This window comes from Nannobrachium achirus (genome assembly GCF_963921795.1).
Source record: "Nannobrachium achirus genome assembly, chromosome: 19".
In the NCBI taxonomy this organism is placed as follows: domain Eukaryota; kingdom Metazoa; phylum Chordata; class Actinopteri; order Myctophiformes; family Myctophidae; genus Nannobrachium; species Nannobrachium achirus.
The window spans coordinates 60,950,782-60,974,708 of NC_137826.1; the positions used below are offsets into that span (position 1 = coordinate 60,950,782).

A 23,927-nucleotide genomic window follows, 5' to 3' on the forward strand; every position below is an offset into this window, starting at 1 on the left:
AAGGATTAATTGTTCACAGGTGCACTTGTCATCCTGACCCGAGGCTTCAATCGCAACTGCAAAAAACCCTGCAACGGAAGTTCTGACAGGTCCTGACGGGTCCGAAAGGTGGTCTTTCGAAGGGTCGGAATGGGGGGGTTTCGAAATGGGGGGGGGGTCCCGGGGTTCGGAGTGGCGGGGTGAAGTAAAGGGGGCGTTTCGAAGCTTGGTTGTTTCGGAAAGGAAACCCGTTACCGTTATCATGTGGGCTTTGTTTTTTTAAAACATGTTTGTAAATAAATAGCTTATTTCTTCGGCGCTACCTCTGTTCAGAGGGTTCTGCCGCGGCTTGCAAGGTGTTAACGAACTCCACCTAGGGGGTTAATCGGATCAACTTCAAGTTCGCTCGGTATACTCAAGACACCTTAACGATAAAAAGTTATCAAAATCGTGAGTTTTCGTAAAACGGCGTGCCCGTGGCGAAGCATCAAACTTCCTTCACCAAACAGGAAGTGCCCCCTCTTCTGATTGGTCCATACTTGATTGTTCCTTTTTTTGGCTGTTACTCATCAACCGTTTATCGTACAGAGTTGTGGCTGGTATCATATGACTTGATTAAGAGTCCTTAACCTTAATTGGTTTAACTAAGCCCCGCCCCCTCTTCTGATTGGCCGAAACTTGATTGTTCCTTTTTTGGCTGTTACTCATCAACCGCTTATCGTACAGAGTTGTGGCTGGTATCATATGACTTGATTAAGAGTCCTTAACCTTAATTGACGCTTCCTTCGCCAAACAGGAAGTGCCCTTCACAAAACAGGAAGTGCCTCTATAACTCATGAACCGTTTGTCGTACAGACTCGCGGCTGGTGTCATAGTTTTTTTTCTCAACAATTTTTTTTTCCCAAAATTTTTTTTTCTCAAAAATTGTTTTTTCTCAAAAAAAAATTTTCTAAATTTTCTAAAAATTTTTTTCTCAAATTTTTTTTTCTCAAAAAATTATTTTTTCTCAAAAAAAAATTTCTCAATTTTTTTTTCTCAAATTTTTTTTTTCTCAAAATTTTTTTTTCTCAAAAAACATTTTTTTCTCAAAAAATTTTTTTTTCTCAAATTTTTTTTTTCTCAAAATCGCTCATCGCTCATCGCTGCTTGCAGCTTTAATTCTTATTATTATTCTCCGAAAAGAATCGTGTTTTTGAGGCGCAAAACGTACTCGAAAAGTTACGCAACTCTACACGCACATCACAAGTGGCGAAAATTTACGTAATTAAAAATAATCAAAAGGGGGCGTGGCCTAATGGCTCAATAGCGCCCCCTACAAAACTTTGTGCCTCAAGCCCCACCATAAGGTTTCACCTACACGTACGAAAATCGGTACACACCTGTATCATGTCCGGACTCACAAAAAAGTCTCTTGGCGCCACGTCCGAAACCAAACAGGAAGTCAGCCATTTTGAATAATTAGTGGCGTTTTGGCGCATTTTTGGCCGTTTTCACGGTTCGCACTCCTCCTGGGGCATTAATCGGATCAACTTCCAATTTGCGCAGCGTACAAAAGACACCTTAACGATGAAAAGTTATCAAAATAGTTTTTGTAAAACGGCGTGATGGTGGCGAAGTGTCAAACTTCCTTCGCCAAACAGGAAGTGCCTTTCGCCAAACAGGAAGTGCCTCTATAACTCATGAACCGTTTGTCGTACAGAGTTGTGGCTGGTGTCATATGACTTGATTAAGAGTCCTTCACCTTAATTGGTTTAACTTAGCCTCTCCCCTCTTCTGATTGGCTGCTGCCCTTGTGACGTGGGTAGAGCTGCGAGGGCCCGGTCATCGCTGCTTGCAGCTTTAATTGTGGGCTCGCCTATAAGGCGAGCACACTTTAGATATTGTCATTATTTCTATACTAAGCATATCAAGTATCAAAAAACTTCGGTTCCTTTCTACTCCTACATACTTAGTGAGAAAATGAAAATAAAAACATCAATGTGTTCAGTTTACTGTGGCGAAGTGTGCTATTACTTTTTACAGCAATCGGCCAAATGGTGGCGCTGTAGGAAGCCTTCGAAAGTGCGATCTTTGAACAGGTATAGCTCATGCTGTGTTATACATACAGCCATGAAACCTGTATACACTTATGCGTCTCCTCATGCCGAACAACTTTTACCCTCTAACTTTTGACCTCTGACCTTTAGGTCTCCCACAATTCGGAATTATATGAAAAACAGTAAAAATCTATCTCCTCCTGGGATTTTCTCGTCAAGTGCACAAAACTTTTTTCACATGAACTTTGAACCTATATCTACACAGGCTATGTGGTGAGAAGTTTGTACGTTAAATAATGATTTTTTAATGATTCAATCAATATTGCGGTTTTAAGCAAATTATTCTTCGGCCTCTAAATCATACATGCAAAGCTACACTTTCATGGCATTTGGCAAAGATGTGGAGGGTTAGTCAAAGTATCACTGAAACCAATTTTATTCCAATCGGCCAAAGGGGGGCGCTATACGAAGCGTCTGAAAATTCAAACTTCAAACGGCCATAAGTCATGACTCGTTTCGTTTGAAGACATGCAACTTGTTACACGCGTGCTTTGACTCAAGCGGAAGACATCTGTGTCGTTGTTAAGTAAGCTCCGCCCTTCAATTTTCCGCCATTTTGAGCAGTTTGTAAAACGCGTAAACCCGCTTTTATTCTGGAATTTTCGCGTCACGTGCACAACACTTTTTTTACGTGAACTTTGGACCGATATCTAAAGATCTGTCAGATCGGATTTCTTTAACATTGAAACATGCTTTTTTAAATAATTCAAACAATATTGCATTTTTATGCAAATTATTCTTCTGCCTCTAAAACATACATGCAAAGTCACATTTTCATGACAAAATAGTGTAGAGGGTTAGTTCAAATATCACTGAAACCAATCTTACCCCAAATGGCCAAAGGGGGGGCGCTATATAATTTTGAGCAGTTTGTAAAACGCTTAAACCCGTTTTTATTCTAGGATTTTTTTTGCAATTTGCATGAAACATTCTACACGCAATCTAAGGACCTTTATCTAACATGCCTATGAAGTGCACACAAAAAATATAATAATAATTATAAATATAGCTGCAAGCAGCGATAAAGTGGCCAAGGCTAAAAACACCTCAAATCATGAACACAGCCTGCAATGTGCGTGAAATCTTGCAAGCACATTCCCAATAGGTCAAGGAACAGATACCACCCTTCTCACATTGGCCTGTTATAGCGCCACCAGCGGGTCAACTTTTGCACAACACATTTTTGGAACAAAATGGACCAATCTTTGACGTCAGTAACGTCAAAGAGAGCACTGCCTGCGATCTTGATATTTTGTACTTTTATAGCCATTGTTTTCTGGCTTGAAGCGAGCCCACAATTGTTTCGAAGGAACAATATTTTCTAGTTGTATTTGTATTTGTTGTTTTTTACAGTTTTATCCTAATAAAGTTGTTGTTTCCTTTTGCTGTAAAGCGCTATGGGTACCTACAAAAGCTCTATATAAATCCAAGCTATTATTATTATTATTATTATTAGATTTCTTTTTTGTTTTGTTTTGTTTTGTTTTGGGCAAATGTTCCGCCCCAGGATAACAGATGTTGGGGATATTTTGATTATTGCAATAATATTTCATTGGTCACAATAATTGTGACATGAACTCTTCGTCTCATCCCTCGTGTCCACGGTCTCATCCCTCTTATCCACGGTCTCATCCCTCGTGTCCACGGTCTCATCCCTCGTGTCCACGGTCTCATCCCTCTTATCCACGGTCTCATCCCTCGTGTCCACGGTCTCATCCCTCTTATCCACGGTCTCATCCCTCTTGTCCACGGTCTCTTCCCTCGTGTCCACGGTCTCATCCCTCTTGTCCACGGTCTCATCCCTCTTGTCCACGGTCTCATCCCTCGTGTCCACGGTCTCATCCCTCGTATCCACGGTCTCATCCCTCTTGTCCACGGTCTCATCCCTCTTATCCACGGTCTCATCCCTCGTGTCCACGGTCTCATCCCTCTTATCCACGGTCTCATCCCTCTTATCCACGGTCTCATCCCTCTTATCCACGGTCTCATCCCTCGTGTCCACGGTCTCATCCCTCGTGTCCACGGTCTCATCCCTCTTATCCACGGTCTCATCCCTCTTGTCCACGGTCTCTTCCCTCTTGTCCACGGTCTCATCCCTCTTATCCACGGTCTCATCCCTCTTATCCACGGTCTCATCCCTCTTATCCACGGTCTCATCCCTCTTATCCACGGTCTCATCCCTCTTATCCACGGTCTCATCCCTCTTGTCCACGGTCTCATCCCTCGTGTCCACGGTCTCATCCCTCGTATCCACGGTCTCATCCCTCGTATCCACGGTCTTAACCCCTCTTATCCACGGTCTCATCCCTCTTATCCACGGTCTCATCCCTCGTGTCCACGGTCTCATCCCTCTTATCCACGGTCTCTTCCCTCGTGTCCACGGTCTCATCCCTCTTATCCACGGTCTCATCCCTCGTGTCCACGGTCTCATCCCTCTTATCCACGGTCTCATCCCTCTTATCCACGGTCTCATCCCTCGTGTCCACGGTCTCATCCCTCTTATCCACGGTCTCATCCCTCTTATCCACGGTCTCTTCCCTCGTGTCCACGGTCTCATCCCTCTTATCCACGGTCTCATCCCTCGTGTCCACGGTCTCATCCCTCGTATCCACGGTCTCATCCCTCTTGTCCACGGTCTCATCCCTCGTGTCCACGGTCTCATCCCTCGTGTCCACGGTCTCATCCCTCGTGTCCACGGTCTCATCCCTCGTGTCCACGGTCTCATCCCTCTTATCCACGGTCTCATCCCTCTTGTCCACGGTCTCATCCCTCTTGTCCACGGTCTCATCCCTCGTGTCCACGGTCTCATCCCTCGTGTCCACGGTCTCATCCCTCGTGTCCACGGTCTCATCCCTCGTGTCCACGGTCTCACCCCTCGTGTCCACGGTCTCACCCCTCTTATCCAAGGTCTCATCCCTCTTATCCACGGTCTCATCCCTCTTGTCCACGGTCTCATCCCTCTTGTCCACGGTCTCATCCCTCTTGTCCACGGTCTCATCCCTCTTGTCCACGGTCTCATCCCTCTTATCCACGGTCTCATCCCTCTTATCCACGGTCTCATCCCTCTTATCCACGGTCTCATCCCTCTTATCCACGGTCTCATCCCTCTTATCCACGGTCTCATCCCTCTTATCCACGGTCTCATCCCTCTTATCCACGGTCTCATCCCTCTTGTCCACGGTCTCATCCCTCGTGTCCACGGTCTCATCCCTCGTGTCCACGGTCTCATCCCTCGTATCCACGGTCTCATCCCTCGTATCCACGGTCTCATCCCTCTTGTCCACGGTCTCATCCCTCTTGTCCACGGTCTCATCCCTCTTGTCCACGGTCTCATCCCTCTTGTCCACGGTCTCATCCCTCTTGTCCACGGTCTCATCCCTCTTGTCCACGGTCTCATCCCTCTTATCCACGGTCTCATCCCTCTTATCCACGGTCTCATCCCTCTTATCCACGGTCTCATCCCTCGTATCCACGGTCTCATCCCTCGTGTCCACCGTCTCATCCCTCTTATCCACGGTCTCTTCCCTCTTGTCCACCGTCTCATCCCTCTTATCCACGGTCTCTTCCCTCTTGTCCACGGTCTCATCCCTCTTATCCACGGTCTCTTCCCTCGTGTCCACGGTCTCATCCCTCGTATCCACGGTCTCATCCCTCGTGTCCACGGTCTCATCCCTCGTGTCCACGGTCTCATCCCTCTTATCCACGGTCTCATCCCTCTTATCCACGGTCTCATCCCTCTTATCCACGGTCTCATCCCTCGTGTCCACGGTCTCATCCCTCGTGTCCACGGTCTCATCCCTCGTGTCCACGGTCTCATCCCTCGTGTCCACGGTCTCATCCCTCTTATCCACGGTCTCATCCCTCTTATCCACGGTCTCATCCCTCTTATCCACGGTCTCATCCCTCTTATCCACGGTCTCATCCCTCTTATCCACGGTCTCATCCCTCGTGTCCACGGTCTCATCCCTCTTATCCACGGTCTCATCCCTCTTATCCACGGTCTCATCCCTCTTATCCACGGTCTCATCCCTCTTATCCACGGTCTCATCCCTCTTATCCACGGTCTCATCCCTCTTATCCACGGTCTCATCCCTCTTATCCACGGTCTCATCCCTCTTGTCCACGGTCTCATCCCTCGTGTCCACGGTCTCATCCCTCGTGTCCACGGTCTCTTCCCTCTTATCCACGGTCTCATCCCTCTTATCCACGGTCTCATCCCTCTTATCCACGGTCTCATCCCTCTTATCCACGGTCTCATCCCTCTTATCCACGGTCTCATCCCTCTTCGTGTCCACGGTCTCATCCCTCGTGTCCACGGTCTCATCCCTCTTATCCACGGTCTCATCCCTCTTATCCACGGTCTCATCCCTCTTATCCACGGTCTCATCCCTCTTATCCACGGTCTCATCCCTCGTGTCCACGGTCTCATCCCTCTTATCCACGGTCTCATCCCTCTTATCCACGGTCTCATCCCTCTTATCCACGGTTGGCCACAACAGAGTCAGGGTTGGCTAAAGCTCAGCGGGTCACTCACAGATCTACAAGCTCACAGCGACGCATTGAGAGCTTGTAGATCTGCCATTTTAAACTACTATAGTAACGGGACTGCACATGCAATCATCACAATCACAGAGTAATACTGCTGGCCCAAATATAATTAAATCACAATCACTGAGTAATACTGCTGGCCCAAATAGAATTAAATCACAATCACAGAGTAATACTGCTGGCCCAAATAGAATTAAATCACAATCACAGAGTAATGCTGCCGGTCCAAATAGATTCACATTTTGTGCACACTTTATTGCGCTGTACAGGTTAATTGGGTTACATTTGATGAGTTAGATTTTCAACAAGGTTGAGTATTATATTTTGGAAAAGAATAAAATTATCACCAGGAAAATCATCTAATAAAAACTGGACTTTATAAAGAGCTGAAGAGACATGGAGGTGTTATTGTTACATTACAGTACTATTCATAATGTAGCCATTTAACACTGCACAAAACAGATTTTTGTCATCTTCATTTAATTGCAGCTTGTGGTCAGCCACGAATTCAGTCACTCACAAGTCACAACTGGCCAATAGAAGAAGAAAAAAAGATACCAGTTCTGTTCAGAATTTGTCATCTCACGTCTTTCCACAACATATTATAAAACGCTCAACAGTGGGCTGATAAAAGTCTGGCTCAATAAGCAGGATGGATAAGATGCTCATTATCAATAAGAATTAACGAGCTGCGTTGCTGATGCTGATGCTAAGGTAAAACTGTGAACAACGTGTGCACGGTTCATCAGTATCAGAGTAGATTTGATCCTTGGACTTCTAGTTTACACCCCAGAATGACTGGCTTGTAGGAATGTGCAGCTCTTGTAGAAATATTACACCTTCATTGCCATGCAATTGTTGTAGAAATATTACACCTTCATTGCCATGCAATGACTATGAATACAATGAATGAATGTATCCACAAGTTTCCGTGGGAGTTTACTGGAGACTATCAGGACCAAACTTCCGGGTTTAACAGCAGACACACAAGCTCACGTCGCAGATGCAACCCGTTGTGAGCTTGTAAATCGGCGGCGGAAGATCGATGCAGACGTTTGCGCAATGCACTATGGGGCGTAGGAAACTTGTGGATACTGTCTTTTGCTTAAAAAATAAACCTTTTTTTTTGTTTGTTTGTTTGTTTCTTATTTATATATACAGTATATATATTTTGGACAAAACAGACAATTTAACTTGGAGGTGCCCAGCTGACCTGTTACTGTAAATCCTTACCTTCCTTTAAAACCTCACTGAAAAGCCACTCAGAGGCAGCTGCTACTCTTCTACTACTTCTTTAGGAATGTTTGTCATAGTAAGCAACCAGTCTGTCTTTTGTCTTTTTGTACTCACAAATACAATGTAAGACACTAGAAGGTCGGCCGGCTATGCCGGCCTCCCCTCTAGGTTGTCGCGTTGCGTCTATAGGAGTAAATATTTGTCGAAAACAAATCCCTGAGGTACAGGGTGGCCACGATCTGATGGTTTTTTGAGAAAAAAAAGTTTTTTGAGAAAAAAAAAAAATTGAGAACATTTTTTTCTCAAATTAGAGAAAAAAAAATTTTTGAGAAAAAAAGTTTTTTGAGAAAAAAAAAATTTGAGAAAAAAATTTTTTTCTCAAAAAAAAGAATTTTAGAGAAAAAAAATTTTTGAGAAAAAAGATTTTTTGAGAAAAAAAAAATGTTTGAGAAAAAAAAATAGAAAAAAAATAAAACGTATTGGTGATGCGATGACGTGGTGTATACGGATGTTACTGCGATTGAGGTGAAAGAGAAAAGTGGAAAGTTGTGAGCTAACTATTAGCTATTTTTGTGTGTGTGTGTGTGTGTGTGTGTGTGTGTGTGTGTGTGTTCTGGCTACGCCCCCCTCGGTTGAAATTGGATCCGCCGGTCCCATAGCTGGGAATACGAGCCAATCGGGACACATCGGGCGCTGGTAAGAAAAATGTAATAGTAGATGGTCATAATCAAGCTACCAGGCAGGCTACGAGGGGTGACATGGTGTTATGTGCTTGCACATATGTCATTAAGGTCTATGTTTAGGGTGGTCACTAATATGTGTTGTTCTCTCTCTGTATAGTGACTACATGTGTCTATGCTGGTTGGCTGTGGGCTCGTTGGGAGAACTGTGCTCACCTGTGCCTGCTCCGCCCTGGCTCAGCTGGGGCTCATGACCGATTGGGGCCAGACCTATAAAAGGGAGCAGTCTACACACACTGTTTGTCTTCCCCAGCCCAACCGGAACAGTTGTTGTTTCCCCTGAGTTCTGTATTGTTTGCTTGATTCCTTTTCAGTTCTGTTGTGCTGGCCGTGAGTATGGTTTTGGCGTTTCCTTTGTTAGTTTAGTTTGTTCTTTTGTTTTGGCAGTTTATGGGAGCTGTGGTGGGTCGGCGGCCACATAGTGGTTGGCTCACCCAGCTCCCCTCTTTTCTTTAGTTGGGCCAGCCATCAGGTTTTTCTTTGTTAGTTTATTTAGTTTTAGTTAGGACTTATCGTCAGGTCGCCTTTTGCATTCATGTTTGTAATCCTTACTACTGCAACTGAAAAAGTAAAGTATTTGATGTATTGTTCAGGAATTGAAATAAAACGTCAATGTACTTTCGACCTGACTACGTCCTGTTATTATGTTATTTGACCTTTGGTTTGAGCCAATCGAAAGGCCTGTAACATAATTGGGGGCTCGTCAAAGCTAATTAGTCTGCACAAACAGTAATGCCCATGGTAAATGGGGCATTGTGTAACATTTGTGTTTGTGTAGTAAGGTGCATTTTGGGTGAAGTAAAAGTTTGGTTAGTAAGGTGCATTTTGGGTTGAATCAAACTTTGGAGTTCTGATAGGAGTGTTTTTCATGGTTTTCATGTTTTGTTTCAAGTGCTATTTTGGATACTTAGTATTGAGACATCATGGAGTTTAAAATTGAGGACTTTGTTAAGGAGCCCAGCTTGGAAATTTTCCATAAGTGTACCAAACCACATTTGGTGGAAATTGCTGATCACTATAATATCAAGGTGAATGCACTTGGAAGAAAACATGTTCTTAAGCAGGAGTTGTGGGTGGGTTTGAATGGAAAGGGGGTTCTCCCTGCGCCACCTCCAATTCCTGCTAAAGCTGGGAGTGAGCAGGTTGATTTGGTTCGGTTAAAGGAGTTAGAGCTAGAAATGAAACGCATTGAGCTTGAGGAGAAGAAAGTGAACGCTGATCTTGAGAAAGCCAGGCTTGAGCATGAGACCAAGAAAGTAATCCGCTTGCGAGAGTTGGACCTTAGTCAGGGGTCTCCTTCTCAATCTGAGTTTGACGTGAGCAAACATTTCCGTATGGTTCCGCCCTTTGTTGAGAAAGATGTTGACAAGTATTTCACCATGTTTGAGCGTGTCGCAACATCTTTAAAGTGGCCTAGGCCTCAGTGGACTATGCTTTTGCAGTGTGTATTGGTTGGGAAAGCGCAAGAGGCGTATGCATCATTGTCGTTGGAGGATAGTCTCAACTATGACACTGTAAAAGGGGCTGTTTTACGTATATACGAGTTAGTCCCTGAGGCTTATCGCCAAAAGTTTAGACGTTTGAGGAAAAGTGACAGTCAAACTTATGTGGATTTCGCTCGGGAAAAAGAGTCCCTTTTTGATCGGTGGTGCACTTCAAATGGTGTTAAGGATCTTGCTCAGATGAGATCCTTGATACTCATGGAGGAGTTTAAAAATTGTCTTCCCGAGCGAATAACAACATATCTTAATGAACAAAAGGTTTCCGATCTGTCTAAGGCGGCTGTTCTTGCAGAAGAATTTGTGCTCACCCATAGGGCTGTTGGGGAGCAGCGGTACACTGGTGGCAGACAGGGGGACCGCAGTTTTTCCAAAGACGGTGCAAACTTTAAAGGTCGTCCCTCTAGTGTGTCTCCCGCTATGCCGGTAGGGGGCGATAGTGTCCCAAGGCATAGTGAAGGTATGCCACAGCAGACTGAATTTGAAACTGAGGGGGAAGATAATGAGGCTATTACATGCTTCTACTGTAAAAAAAAGGGTCACATTGTGAGAACCTGCCCTGCAGCTAAGAGAAACAATGCAGCTAGGGCAGTGGTTTTGTTGGGGAGGCAGCAGGTACCAGGGGTTTCTAGTCTGCCTAAAGGAGAGCATGGAGTTTTTGCTCCTTTCATTATGAAGGGGTTTGTATCTGTGGGGGAGGGGCAGAAGATTCCTGTGAATGTGTTAAGAGACACAGGTGCGAGTCAGTCGCTCATTTTGGAGAGTGTGTTGCCATTTTCAGAGGAGACTCGTACTGAGTTTAGTGTGCCTCTTTTGGGAGTGGGGATGACAAATTTTGGGGTCCCTGTACATAGGGTGTTTTTGGAGACAGAGTTAGTCTCTGGTCCAGTGGAAATGGGACTACGTCCTCAGCTTCCAATAGAGGGGGTATCTGTAATTTTGGGGAACGATTTAGCAGGGGGCAGGTTGTTGGTAACCCCTGAGGTAGTGCCCGTCCCGATGGCACAACGTAAATATGATGTAGGTACAATTTTTCCAACTGTGTTTGCCTCCTGTGCGGTGACTCGTGCTTTGGCTAAGAAGCTGGCAAGCCATAGCGATGAGATTGACTTGAGTGAGAGCTTTTTGGTAGAACAGGAGGGTGGGACTAATTTGGCTGTGAGTGGGACCGACGTGGTGGAAAGAGAGTCGCAGCAGGTCAGTGCCCCAGATGAGACGGAGGTGTCCCTGTCCAACGTGACAGGAGACGTGGCCCCGTCTAAAGTCAGTGCTCCAGATGAGACAGAGGTGTCCCTGTCTGACAGGACAGGAGACGTGGCCCTGTCTCGAGAGACGCTCATTGCGGAGCAAAGGCAGGATGTGGAGTTGGCAGCGCTGTTTGCCATTGCTGTCACTGAGGTGGAAGTGGAATCCATGTCAAAGGGGTATTTTCTGACTGATCGACTGCTAATGCGAAAATGGTCACCGCTTGAGACTTCTGGTCAAGATGACTGGAGTGTGATCAAGCAAATCGTAGTACCACGTCGGTATAGGCAGGACATTTTGAATTTGGCTCATGACAACCCCCTCTCTGGTCATTTAGGGGTATATAAAACATACAACCGTATTTTACGGAATTTTTACTGGCCAGGGTTAAAGAGGGATGTGAAGCAGCATTGTAAATGTTGCCACATATGTCAAGTAGTGGGGAAACCAAATCAAACTATTGCTCCTGCCCCTTTGTTTCCAATCCCAGCAGTGGGGGAGCCTTTTGAACGGGTCATAATTGACTGTGTGGGCCCACTCCCACGAACAAAATCTGGAAACCAGTTTCTGTTAACGATAATGTGTGCATCCACTCGGTTTCCCGAGGTGGTTCCGTTGCGCAATATTACAGCGCCAAAGATTGTTAATGCTCTCACTCGGTTCTTCTCATTGTTTGGTTTGCCAAAGGTCATTCAAACGGACCAGGGGTCCAATTTCATGTCACGGTTGTTCGCGCAGGTGGTAAAGCAGTTGGATATAAAACATTGTCACTCGAGTGCCTATCATCCTGAGAGCCAAGGAGCTCTGGAGCGTTTCCATCAGACAGTGAAAACTATGTTGCGTTCTTACTGTCTTGAGTTTGATAAGGATTGGGATGAAGGTGTTCATTTGGTGATGTTTGCGGTCAGGGAGGTGGTACAAGAGTCATTGGGTTTCAGTCCTGCGGACTTGGTCTTCGCCCATAAAGTTTGTGGGCCGTTAAAAGTGTTAAAGGAAACGTGGTTACAGGAAGAGTCAAAACAAAATATCTTGGATTATGTCAGTACGTTTCGGTTTAGGCTGAGGCGGGCATGCGAATTGGCAAGAGCTAATCTCTCTACGGCACAAGGCAAAATGAAAGGGTGGTTTGATAGGGAGGCAAAGCATCGAGAGTTTGCCCCAGGTGATAAAGTATTGGTGTTGTTGCCTATCCCTGGGTCTAGTTTGCAAGCTCGGTTTAGTGGGCCCTACGTAATCGATAAGAAAATGGGTGAGAGAGATTACCTTATTGCCACGCCTGACCGAAAGCGCCGAAAAAGACTGTGCCATGTTAACATGATCAAGCAATATTTTGAACCTGGTCAGGCTCAGGCGGGGCCTGAGGCTGCACCGTGCAGGCCTGAGGCTGCACCGTGCAGGCCTGTGATGGCCGCAGTGGCTCTGCCCGGTGTTGAAAATGAAGAGCCAGGTTTGTCTGTGGCACTGACGCATGGTAAATTGTCTAATACTGAGGCGTTGCGATCGCTTGAGTCTCGTTTGGCTCATCTGACTGAGTCACAGCGTGGGGATGTGATTCAGCTGGTTGAGTCAAGCGAGTCATTATTTGCAGATGTGCCATCACAAACCACTGTGTTAAAACATGATATTGATGTGGAAGACCATACGCCTATTAAGCAGCATCCGTATCGGGTGAATCCAGACAAGCGCCGCCGATTAAAGACACAGGTTGAGTACATGCTTCAGCATGGCATTGCCGAGCCTAGTTGTAGTGCATGGAGTTCTCCATGTATCTTGGTCGGCAAGGCCAATGGTGAGGACCGGTTCTGTACGGATTTTCGAAAAGTGAATGGGGTAACGAAGCCAGATTGTTTTCCGCTTCCACGAATGGAGGACTGCGTGGATCGGGTGGGTAGTGCCAAGTTCGTTAGTAAGTTGGACCTGTTGAAAGGTTATTGGCAGGTCCCTCTTACTGAACGTGCGAAGGAGATCTCTGCCTTTGTTACACCCGATAATTTTCTTCGTTATAGAGTAATGGCTTTTGGGATGCGTAATGCGCCGGCAACGTTTCAGCGCTTGGTTAATATCGTGTTGTCTGGGTTATCATACTGCGAGGCCTATCTAGATGACCTAGTGGTATGCTCTAATTCATGGGGGGACCATATTAGCCAGTTGGGAGAGGTTTTCAAACGCCTTGCGTCGGCAAATTTAACGGTTAACCTCGGTAAATGTGAATTTGGGCAGGCAACTGTCACTTACCTGGGAAAAATTGTGGGTCGAGGGCAGGTCCGTACCATCCAGTCAAAAGTGGAGGCTATTGTAGCTTTTCCAGTTCCTACCACAAGGACGGAACTTCGCAGATACTTAGCAATGGTTGGGTATTATAGGGGTTTTTGTAAGGATTTTTCAGTGGTGGCTGCACCTTTAACCGATTTATTGAGTCCTAAGGTTCATTTTGTGTGGTCTGAGGGGTGTCAGGCTGCTTTTGATCGCACAAAAAGCCTTCTCGTAAACGCCCCTGTACTCACGGCACCCAGTTTTGATAAGCCATTCAAAATGGCAGTGGATGCCAGTGACACTGGGATGGGGGCGGTTCTATTGCAAGATGGTCCTGATGGGGTAGAGCATCCTGTATCCTACTTTTCAAAGAAATTTAATCGTCACCAAAAGTGGTATTCCACCATCGAACAAGAGGCACTGGCAGTGTTAATGGCGTTAGAACATTTTGAAGTCTACGTGGGGGCCGCTAGTGTACCGGTGATTGTATATAGTGATCATAATCCTCTGGTTTTTGTGCACCGAATGCGTAATAAAAACAAACGCTTAATGGGTTGGAGTCTGTTTCTACAAAGTTATAATTTGGAAATTTGCCACATCCGGGGTAAAGACAATGTTATAGCTGATGCACTAGCCCCGTCGCGTATCTAGCCCTGTTATGTGTTACTGAATGATGTGTTAGAACCCTCCATTCATTAACTTAGTGTGGGGGTGTTATGTGCTTGCACATATGTCATTAAGGTCTATGTTTAGGGTGGTCACTAATATGTGTTGTTCTCTCTCTGTATAGTGACTACATGTGTCTATGCTGGTTGGCTGTGGGCTCGTTGGGAGAACTGTGCTCACCTGTGCCTGCTCCGCCCTGGCTCAGCTGGGGCTCATGACCGATTGGGGCCAGACCTATAAAAGGGAGCAGTCTACACACACTGTTTGTCTTCCCCAGCCCAACCTGAACAGTTGTTGTTTCCCCTGAGTTCTGTATTGTTTGCTTGATTCCTTTTCAGTTCTGTTGTGCTGGCCGTGAGTATGGTTTTGGCGTTTCCTTTGTTAGTTTAGTTTGTTCTTTTGTTTTGGCAGTTTATGGGAGCTGTGGTGGGTCGGCGGCCACATAGTGGTTGGCTCACCCAGCTCCCCTCTTTTCTTTAGTTGGGCCAGCCATCAGGTTTTTCTTTGTTAGTTTATTTAGTTTTAGTTAGGACTTATCGTCAGGTCGCCTTTTGCATTCATGTTTGTAATCCTTACTACTGCAACTGAAAAAGTAAAGTATTTGATGTATTGTTCAGGAATTGAAATAAAACGTCAATGTACTTTCGACCTGACTACGTCCTGTTATTATGTTATTTGACCTTTGGTTTGAGCCAATCGAAAGGCCTGTAACACATGGTTAAAGAAAAACCCAGAACAAATGCAGTATGCAGATCTGTAATGTACAGGGGAATTATTATATGGAACACGTTACCAACTATGATCACTGAAGCACCCAGTAAGGATAGTTTTAAAGGTATATTCAGTGATTGTATTTCATTCAAATAAAAATATAATTGGTACATTTTCCATTCATTCTCCTCACTAGAATGTGTGCTGACCATATAAGGACTTCCACCATGGCCCGTGTTGCGAGCATAACTAGATTCCGTTTTCAGAGGTGGCCAGCCAGTCCTCGACCAATCAGGGTAGAGTATGGCCGTAGTTATTTTATGAGGTTTAGTTATGATGGTCAAAATAAAAGTTTTGAGAACCACAGTCGCTCTGAATTAAGAACGTCTGCTAAATGCCTAGATTGTAAACTGAACTCATAAAATGCCAGTCTGGTAGTAAATCAGTATCATACATATCCTGAAGCTGGAGACGTAGGCCTACCGATATTCAGTGATTGGGTCTGATCAAAACGAGAACATTATAATGGTGTAGAAAATCTATAAAAAACTAAACATTTCCACGCTGTGACAAGATGACCCCCGGCCACATTCATTATCACTGAATATACCTTTAAGAGACTCCTTAAAAGACATTTGACTAATTATCCTCATTTTAGTTTAAATGAACTGACTCTACAGTCATATCACCCTGACTTCCGCTTGGTTCCAAGATTTCTAGCAAGTGCTGCGTTTAACGGAATTTACGCCATGCGGTGCGGGTCTGTTTACATTCCCCAGCGAAAAAACTAAAATAGATTGTAGCTCTTAACTCACTCTTAATAGGTGTAACGTCGCCTGAATCAATGTTTTAGTTTATATATTGTTTATTGTGAGCACAACCGACGGAGCAGGAGACGTAGACACAATTTTTTTCCAGCGGGGAATACGTTTGCAGGAACACCGCACTGTGAAAAGAAGACAACTTCCCCGAATATTCAGCCCCACCTCCTAGAACGGTCTCTGCCTCATATCTTGACCAGGCTTTTCTCTCCCATGATGAGTAAGCCTGGCTACGCGAGGCTACAGTCATGTCATCAACATGATGAGTAAGTCTGGCTACGCGAGGCTACAGTCATGTCATCAACATGATGAGTAAGTCTGGCTACGCGAGGCTACAGTCATGTCATCAACATGATGAGTAAGTCTGGCTACGCGAGGCTACAGTCATGTCATCAACATGATGAGTAAGTCTGGCTACGCGAGGCTACAGTCATGTCATCAACATGATGAGTAAGTCTGGCTACGCGAGGCTACAGTCATGTCATCAACATGATGAGTAAGCCTGGCTACGCGAGGCTACAGTCATGTCATCAACATGATGAGTAAGTCTGGCTACGCGAGGCTACAGTCATGTCATCAACATGATGAGTAAGTCTGGCTACGCGAGGCCCATTTCCCATTTCCCATATTCCCTCCTGATTGGCTACCATTGCCTTCTAAAGTTTGTGTATGCGACCTGACGGTGGCTTATCTCCTGATTAGGGAGTCTTACTGTTGTATTACTGTAGTTTACTGTAGTAATTACTGTAGTCTTACTGGTGTATTACTGTAGTTTACTGTAGTAATTACTGTAGTCTTACTGTTGTATTGTTATGTTTTTATCTCCTGATTAGGGAGTCTTACTGTTGTATTGTTATGTTTTTTGCATAGACTGTAGAGAAATATGGACGAAGCGAAGCCATTGGTTTGTATACAGCGCAAATGGCCCTTTCTACCCCTTGGAATGCGTGTCGCCATCATAGAATTGTAATGGCATCAGAGATGCTATTGGCTGCCAACGGTCACGTGCAACGCAGGGATACATGGGAGAATGTGGTCGGAGCCTCCCGAAATACAGCACACAGCCGGCTGGTATCAGTTTAGTTGGCCACGCCCCCCTGCAACTTTATCATTTATTTTAAAATACATTGGACCACATTTCGACAAAACGAATATGATGGTGATTAAAAGGCAATTTTTAACTAGCGATAGGAACCATACAGTATTCATGAAAATGTTAATTAAGGTTAGAAAACGAAAGGGGAAAATGAATGGGATCCAATGGAGGGCAATTCTTTTTGCGATCGGCCGGGGGGGAAAACAGCGCAACTAGCGGCCAATCATAGGAAGTTTTACTTCCGTATTGGAGTCATTTTAAATCGGCAGAACTATGCCCCTGGTTTTTTGTGGACCCCAGGAAGAGTAGCTGCTACTTTGGTGGCAGCTAATGTGGATCCTTAGGGTGGATTCAGACTCTTATAAGGAGCCTAACTTATTTCGGTTCGGGAGGGCTCCCTGATACAAAATGTTTTAGTTTCGGGGGGGGGGAGTCCATTCGTACTTTCTTCACAGCTAGTGCCGAAGTCGCTTGTAAATATTGGAGGTCCATGGCATGAAAACGTTTGTGGCCGATAAATGAGCTCAGCAAGGCGGATACACATCTGACTGGCCCTCACGCTGTACGCTGAATGACTGGAGGTCATATTTTTTGTCCAGACCAAATATGGACTCTGGACATGCCAAACCGAAATAAGTTAGGCTCCTTATAAGAGTCTGAATCGACCCTTATGAATAAAGAATACTCTGCCTAAAGTACAATATTGTGAGTTGACTTTATTTGAGTTTCCCAAATTGTCAGTATTTTTACTTCTACTCTCAGAGGCAAATATTGTACTTTTTACTCCTCTACAATTATTTGAAAATGTTAATGAGTAGTTACTTTGTAGACTCAGATTATTAATATTACATATAATAATATAATATGTACTTTGGCTATTTGGAAACAGCCGATCTACAAGCTCACAACGTGTCACAAAGGTGACACATTGTGAGCTTGTAGATCTGCTATTTCCAAATACATTTATTGTATGGTTCCAAAACTTTTTAGCTCGAGACCCAAAAAAGAGATTTTGCCCGGGACCCAAACTAGTGAAAACAGCAGATCTACAAGCTCACAACGAGTTGAGAGCTTCTAGATTGGCTATTTATGTGCACTACTTCTATTTGTCTACTATTTGTTTTCTGATTTATGGAATTTCTTAGATTTGTCATTTATTTATTAATAAATTCCTTCGAAAAATCATTGCATTTATTTATTTTTATACATGATGAAAACCATGGCTTTTTGGGGGAATGTTTTGATGACATCATGAATACAGGACGTCTAAATACGCTGTAAACAACAGTATTATCCCAACCTTTTCAGGCTGCGACCCCCATTTGAACTGGGGACCCCCAAAATAATCATGTTTTAACTGGGGACCCCCCACCCTGACGAGCACAAAGAGTTGAGGCATTACATTTTGTATAGTCTCGCGTAGCCAGACAAGACAACTATTCCACAATCTCTGAATGCTATATAGAGTCTGGAACAGCAGCTCCCTAACGGCGAGTAATGGAAACGGGCATTACCGTTCAAGAAAATATATTTTAAAATGTCATTTCTGCTAAGCAGCAAGCTAAACATGCTTATATGATTTTTATTTATATAATGATAAATGTGTGCGATGTGAGACGGAAACGGAAGTGACGAGGGGGCTTCACTTCCGCTTCATCTCACACTCATCGTTTCTATTTCCCTTTACCAGACTGTATGCCGGGAGCATTTGCCCAAATCGCGGAGGCAACAGTCTGGCCACGCGGGACTACATTTTGTATAACATGGTTCTATTGTGAAAATATCAGATCTACATGCTCACAATCTATTTTCACAATTTCTGCTTCTAATTATATGTCAATTTCACCAATGTTTAATTTGTCATTTCAGAGATATTAAAAAGTCTTTAAATTGTCACTTTAGAAATGTGCAGAAACCCTCTATGGCAGGGGTCTTCAACGTTTTCAGGCCAAGGACCCCTTAGTTGAGAGAGATATGAAGCAGGGACCCCCACAACCTGTTCATAGATTCCACATAGTTTCATTGTTTGACAGCACATTCATCAGTGTATTTTGGATTCATGTCAATTTGTGTTTTCAGATATTTAACCACTTGAACTGTCAATACGTAATAAACTTGACCTTTCACTCTGTACTTAGTCTGCTCTTTTTCCCCTCTACACCAAAGCTCTTTGCCAAAAATAGCCGATCTACAAGCTTGTAGATCTGCTATGTTTGGCTACAGTTCTCAGAATATGGACACTAGGGTTCAAGTTGTTAATATAAAAAGGATTGGAAGATTTGGAGGACCCCCTGTAGTAACTCTGAGGACCCCCTAGGGGTCCCAGACCCCCTGTTGAAGACCCCTGCTCTATGTTATGGTTTGTTTACTGTTGAGAGAGAAAACGATGTTTCACATTAAGCTAATCATCTGGGGACCCCCTGCCCTGAAATAACTCGGGGACCCCTCCTCCTCTGGGGGTCCCGACCCACAGGTTGAGAACCACTACTCTACATGGAGGTAAAGATACTTTTACTCCAGTAAAAACAGAGTGTTTTAAGGCCTGTTTTACCTCCAGTGTGGCTGAATGTCAAACATAAACAACACTATGAATACATGACGGTCATGTTTCCCCCTCAACCTCGCGTCCAGTGAGGTTTTCACAACGCAACGGTTTGAGCTTCAAACGTCAGATTATAAAAATAAAGTCCTTCACCAAGTCTCCTTTTACTCTGAAATGACGCCGTTCAACGATAATTACACGCTGCTCCCGGATTGTTTGATAAAACGCATTATCAATCCTGTTTTCCTGTGTATTTCCCCCTCTAGTGGCGAGTCTCGTCATCGCCGGTAGCTCACTGTAGTGAACGGAGATGATGCGATGACGAGACTCGCCACTAGAGGGGGAAATACAAGGGAAAACAGGATAAAAATGTTTTTATTCAACAATCCGGGAGCAACGTGTAATTATCGTTGAACGGCGTCATTTCAGAGTAAAAGGAGACTCGGGGAAGCATTTTATTTTTATAATCTGACGTTTGTAGCTCAAACCGTTGCGTTATGAAAACCTCGCTCGTTCTCAGGTTGAGGAAGAAACATGACGGTGATGTATTCAGGGCGAGTCAAACATAAACAACACAACATGATGAGAATAAACTCACCTCTGCCTGCTGTGTGGAGCTTCATGTTCAACATGTTAGAATGTTTAACAGACATTTATAAAGATGTGTTTATAAATTATAATAAAACCACGAAGCCTCCATGAAGGAGAAACAAACATAGGAAAACTACACTCTCTATACTCTACTTCCGGGTCTACGTGTCACACGCATGCACAGTGAAGGGTACTAACAGACCCAAGCCAGGCCCTGGGGTCTGCCACCTGCTGGAGGAGGGGTGTAACTGTCACTGGAAATATAAAATAGATTTAGAGAAAGAAAGAAAGAAAGAAAGAAAGAAAGAAAGAAGTATTTATTAGAGTTTGCAAAGGAAAAGGTACAGTTTCATGGCAGTACAGTTCACTGGTACAAGGTCAACTAAAAGGTACAGTTTCATGACAGTACAATTCACTGGTACAAGGTCAACTAAAAGGACTGAGTTACTAGGGGGCCCAAGGTGGAGGGGGCCTTAACTATTTCATACTTTAGCTATTGAAAAACAGCAGATATACAAGCTCACAGCATGGCACTCTGAGCTTGTATATCTATGTGAGCTATATGTATTTTTTAAGGGAACATCATTTTGTAACTAAAATTTTGCTTCTTGGTGGTCCTTGGAACCACATATTTTGAGATAGGAGTTCGTGGCCAAATACATATCATTTAGGGGTCCTTGACATGAAAAAGTTTTGAGCACCACTGACATGGAAACATAGTTTTCTCCAAAAACCTTAGAAGGATTTGAAATATTCAAAGACTTTTCAGGATCTTTCAAAAATAGCAGATTTACAAGCTTGCAGCGCGCACGCTGTGAGCTTGTATATCTGCTATTTTTTTCAATAGTTAAAGCACAAAATAATGTGTAATAATGAGTTCCCAGTTCCCCCTATGAAGAACATTCATGGGGGGGGGGCACAGTGAATCCTTGTACCCAGGGCCCAGAATTTGGTGTGACGCCCCTGTCTACACGCAGAAAATATAGACCTATATTTAATAATATATCTAGGCCTATAAAGAAAAACAGTGTTAAACTGACTGTCTGACTGAAGAGTATCCTGTTTAATCTCTCAGCACTTTATTTGTGGAGTCACGCTGCCCTCTACGGGCAAAATTGGTGTACTGGCTACTGCTGCCCTTTAACAGACATGGAACAGAACGGCTTTGGATTAGTTTTTCTGTTATTCTTATATTTGTTACCAGGATTGTCATTATAATTATTTGCATTGTTATTATAGTTTGTATTTTATTACTAGAGCCAATGTTGATGCAATGACCAGGTGCAGAATTAATACATAAACCACAGATTGTAGCGTACATAAACTGGTGTTATGTGCTAGTTGTTCACAGATTGTAGCCTACATGAACTGGTATTATGTACTAGTTGTTCACAGATTGTAGCCTACATGAACTGGTATTATGTGCTAGTTGTTAGCCTACAGCTTACAGTCCACAGTTTGGCATTTAGCAGACACTAATGCAGGAACGCCTACTGAGTGGCAAAAACTACTTTCTGGTCTTGACAGCCCATCCATCCAAACAGAAAAGTACAAGATGTAGATCGGCTATTTTTGGCAAAGAGGTTTGGTGTAGAGGGGAAAAAGAGCAGACTAAGTACAGAGTGAAAGGTCAAGTTTATTAAGTATTGACGGTTCAAGTGGTTAAATATCTGAAAACACAAATTGACATGAATCCAAAATACACTGATGATTGTGCTGTCAAACAATGAAACTATATGGAATCTATGAACAGGTTGTGGGGGTCCCTGCTTCATCTCTCTCTCAACTAAGGGGTCCCTGCTTCATCTCTCTCTCAGCTAAGGGGTCCCTGCTTCATCTCTCTCTCAGCTAAGGGGTCCCTGCTTCATCTCTCTCTCAACTAAGGGGTCCCTGCTTCATCTCTCTCAGCTAAGGGGTCCCTGCTTCATCTCTCTCTCAGCTAAGGGGTCCCTGCTTCATCTCTCTCTCAACTAAGGGGTCCTTGGCCTGAAAACGTTGAAGACCCCTACTCTAGTGTTAAACATCTGTAAGCATGATATCAACATAAGAACATGGTATTTTATTATGCATACGGTGAATAACGGTATGTTACACCACATATTGTGACTGTTATTCTGCATACAGTGGATATGTGTTAATCCTAGAGTGTGTTACACCACATGCTGTGCCTGGGGATGGGGCGGGAAACAAGGTTCCTCTACAAACTTCATAACACATGTATTGAGCACCAGGTAATCAATAAGCTTTGGTCTTATCAAGCTTGTTATCCAGCATAGCGGCCCATGATGTCACCTAGAATTATTGAATGCTTTAACCAGTGAAAAATAGCAGATATACAATCTCGCAGTGCGGCACCGAGTGCCGCGCTGCGAGCTTGTAGATCTGCTATTTTTGAAAAAGTCGTGAAAATGTGTGCAAATCTTTGAATATATGTATTTTTAAAGCAAGCGTTTGTTGTAAATCAAATTTAGCTTCTGCGGGGTCCCTGGAACTAAATATTTTTGAGATGGGGGTCCGTGGCCAAATACATGAGTTTGGGGGTCCTTCACATGAAAAGGTTTGAGAACCACTAACATAGTAGTCTCTCAAGAACAGACTAACTGAGCTCCAGTTGAGTGAAAAGGACCTTTTCTTTGACGATGGCTGGCCAGATTGCTGACATAGAAACATGGGGTTTTTAAAAAAAATCTTTTTCAAAAGACACTTATAGAATCGGGTCAAAATTCAAATTTTCAAGATTTTTCAAAATTAGCAGATCTCGCTGTGAGCTTGTATATCTGCTATTTTTCAATAGTTAAAGCATAAAATAATAATACACAATACTGTGTACCCGTTCTTAATGGGCTAAAATATCAAGACAAGAGGAGATCAAGACATTATTACAGTACTATTCATAATATAAAGCCATTCAACACGTATTGCACATTAATGAATGATTGTTTTCAGGAAAGAGAAGTAAAATCACGTTGTGCCTTGCCTACAAGTCATCTAATCCACTAAGACAACAAGTTGACATAAAATCACTTCCTGACAGCAAATCATTTTGGAATGTAAACAAGCATTGACCGCTGAGGCCAACTCAATAAGGCACACAACAGTTCATCCTCAAAATTACTTTTTTTCCCTTTTTTCTCTATTGATTACTCACCACATGCCTTTGTGTCTCCATAGGGAACCACTGCAGGTCATTATTGTCTTAGGAATGCAACAAAAACAAGGAATAAATGCTCCTCCTGTGTTAACTGTGCTGAATAGGATGGGGTCGGTCTACACCAGGGGTTCCCAAACCTTTTTGTCTCAGGACACCCCATAAATATTGTTTTAATCTGAGGCACCCCTACATAATATTCATAATTTTCACTCCCAACACATTATATTTATAGCATATTTTAGTGATTATGTTGCGAGGAAAACGTTGAGATAACAGCCATTTTGGTTAGAACTGACTGAAAATAACTTTGTACTTCAAGTTTAAAATGATACTAAATATTTGTTCAAGTGTCAAAAATACATTCCAAATATTATCAAATGATCTCGCGGCACCCCTGGACTGCCGTCACGGCACCCCAGGGTGCCCCGTCACCCACTTTGAAAACCCCTGATCTAAGGAAGCATTTACAAATTTGAAACTTGGAGATATGATGTTTGTGCCCGACACTGACGATATGCTTGAGGTAATCAATCAATCAATCAATCAGTGTGTTGAGTTCCAGGAGGTCTCTCCTGAGGTCAGGAGTTTGTCTCAGCTCGTGTTGAAGCTCCGTGGGAATCTCCAACCGCACGAAGTCCTGCTCCTTCACCAGACACCTGACAGCCATGAGAGAGAGCTGCTGAAGAGAGTACACTGAGGCACGCACACACACACACACACACACACACACACACACACACACACACACACACA

At 43.8% G+C, this 23,927-nt stretch overlaps 1 protein-coding gene across 2 annotated transcripts in view; it reads right to left on the bottom strand.

Annotated features, from left to right (window-relative positions):
• Positions 1 to 21,679: 21,679 nt before the first annotated feature.
• The window catches only part of vhll (von Hippel-Lindau tumor suppressor like), a 7,862-nt gene continuing 5,614 nt past the window's right edge, over positions 21,680 to 23,927 (bottom strand). For both annotated transcript variants that reach the window (XR_013963079.1, XM_080749671.1), the window contains one exon: positions 21,680 to 23,867. Coding sequence is in view for 1 of the 2 variants with exons in the window: in XM_080749671.1 (XP_080605797.1) it covers positions 23,710 to 23,867 (158 nt within the window). In the remaining variant the exon portion in view is untranslated. The remainder of the gene's footprint in view (positions 23,868 to 23,927) is intronic.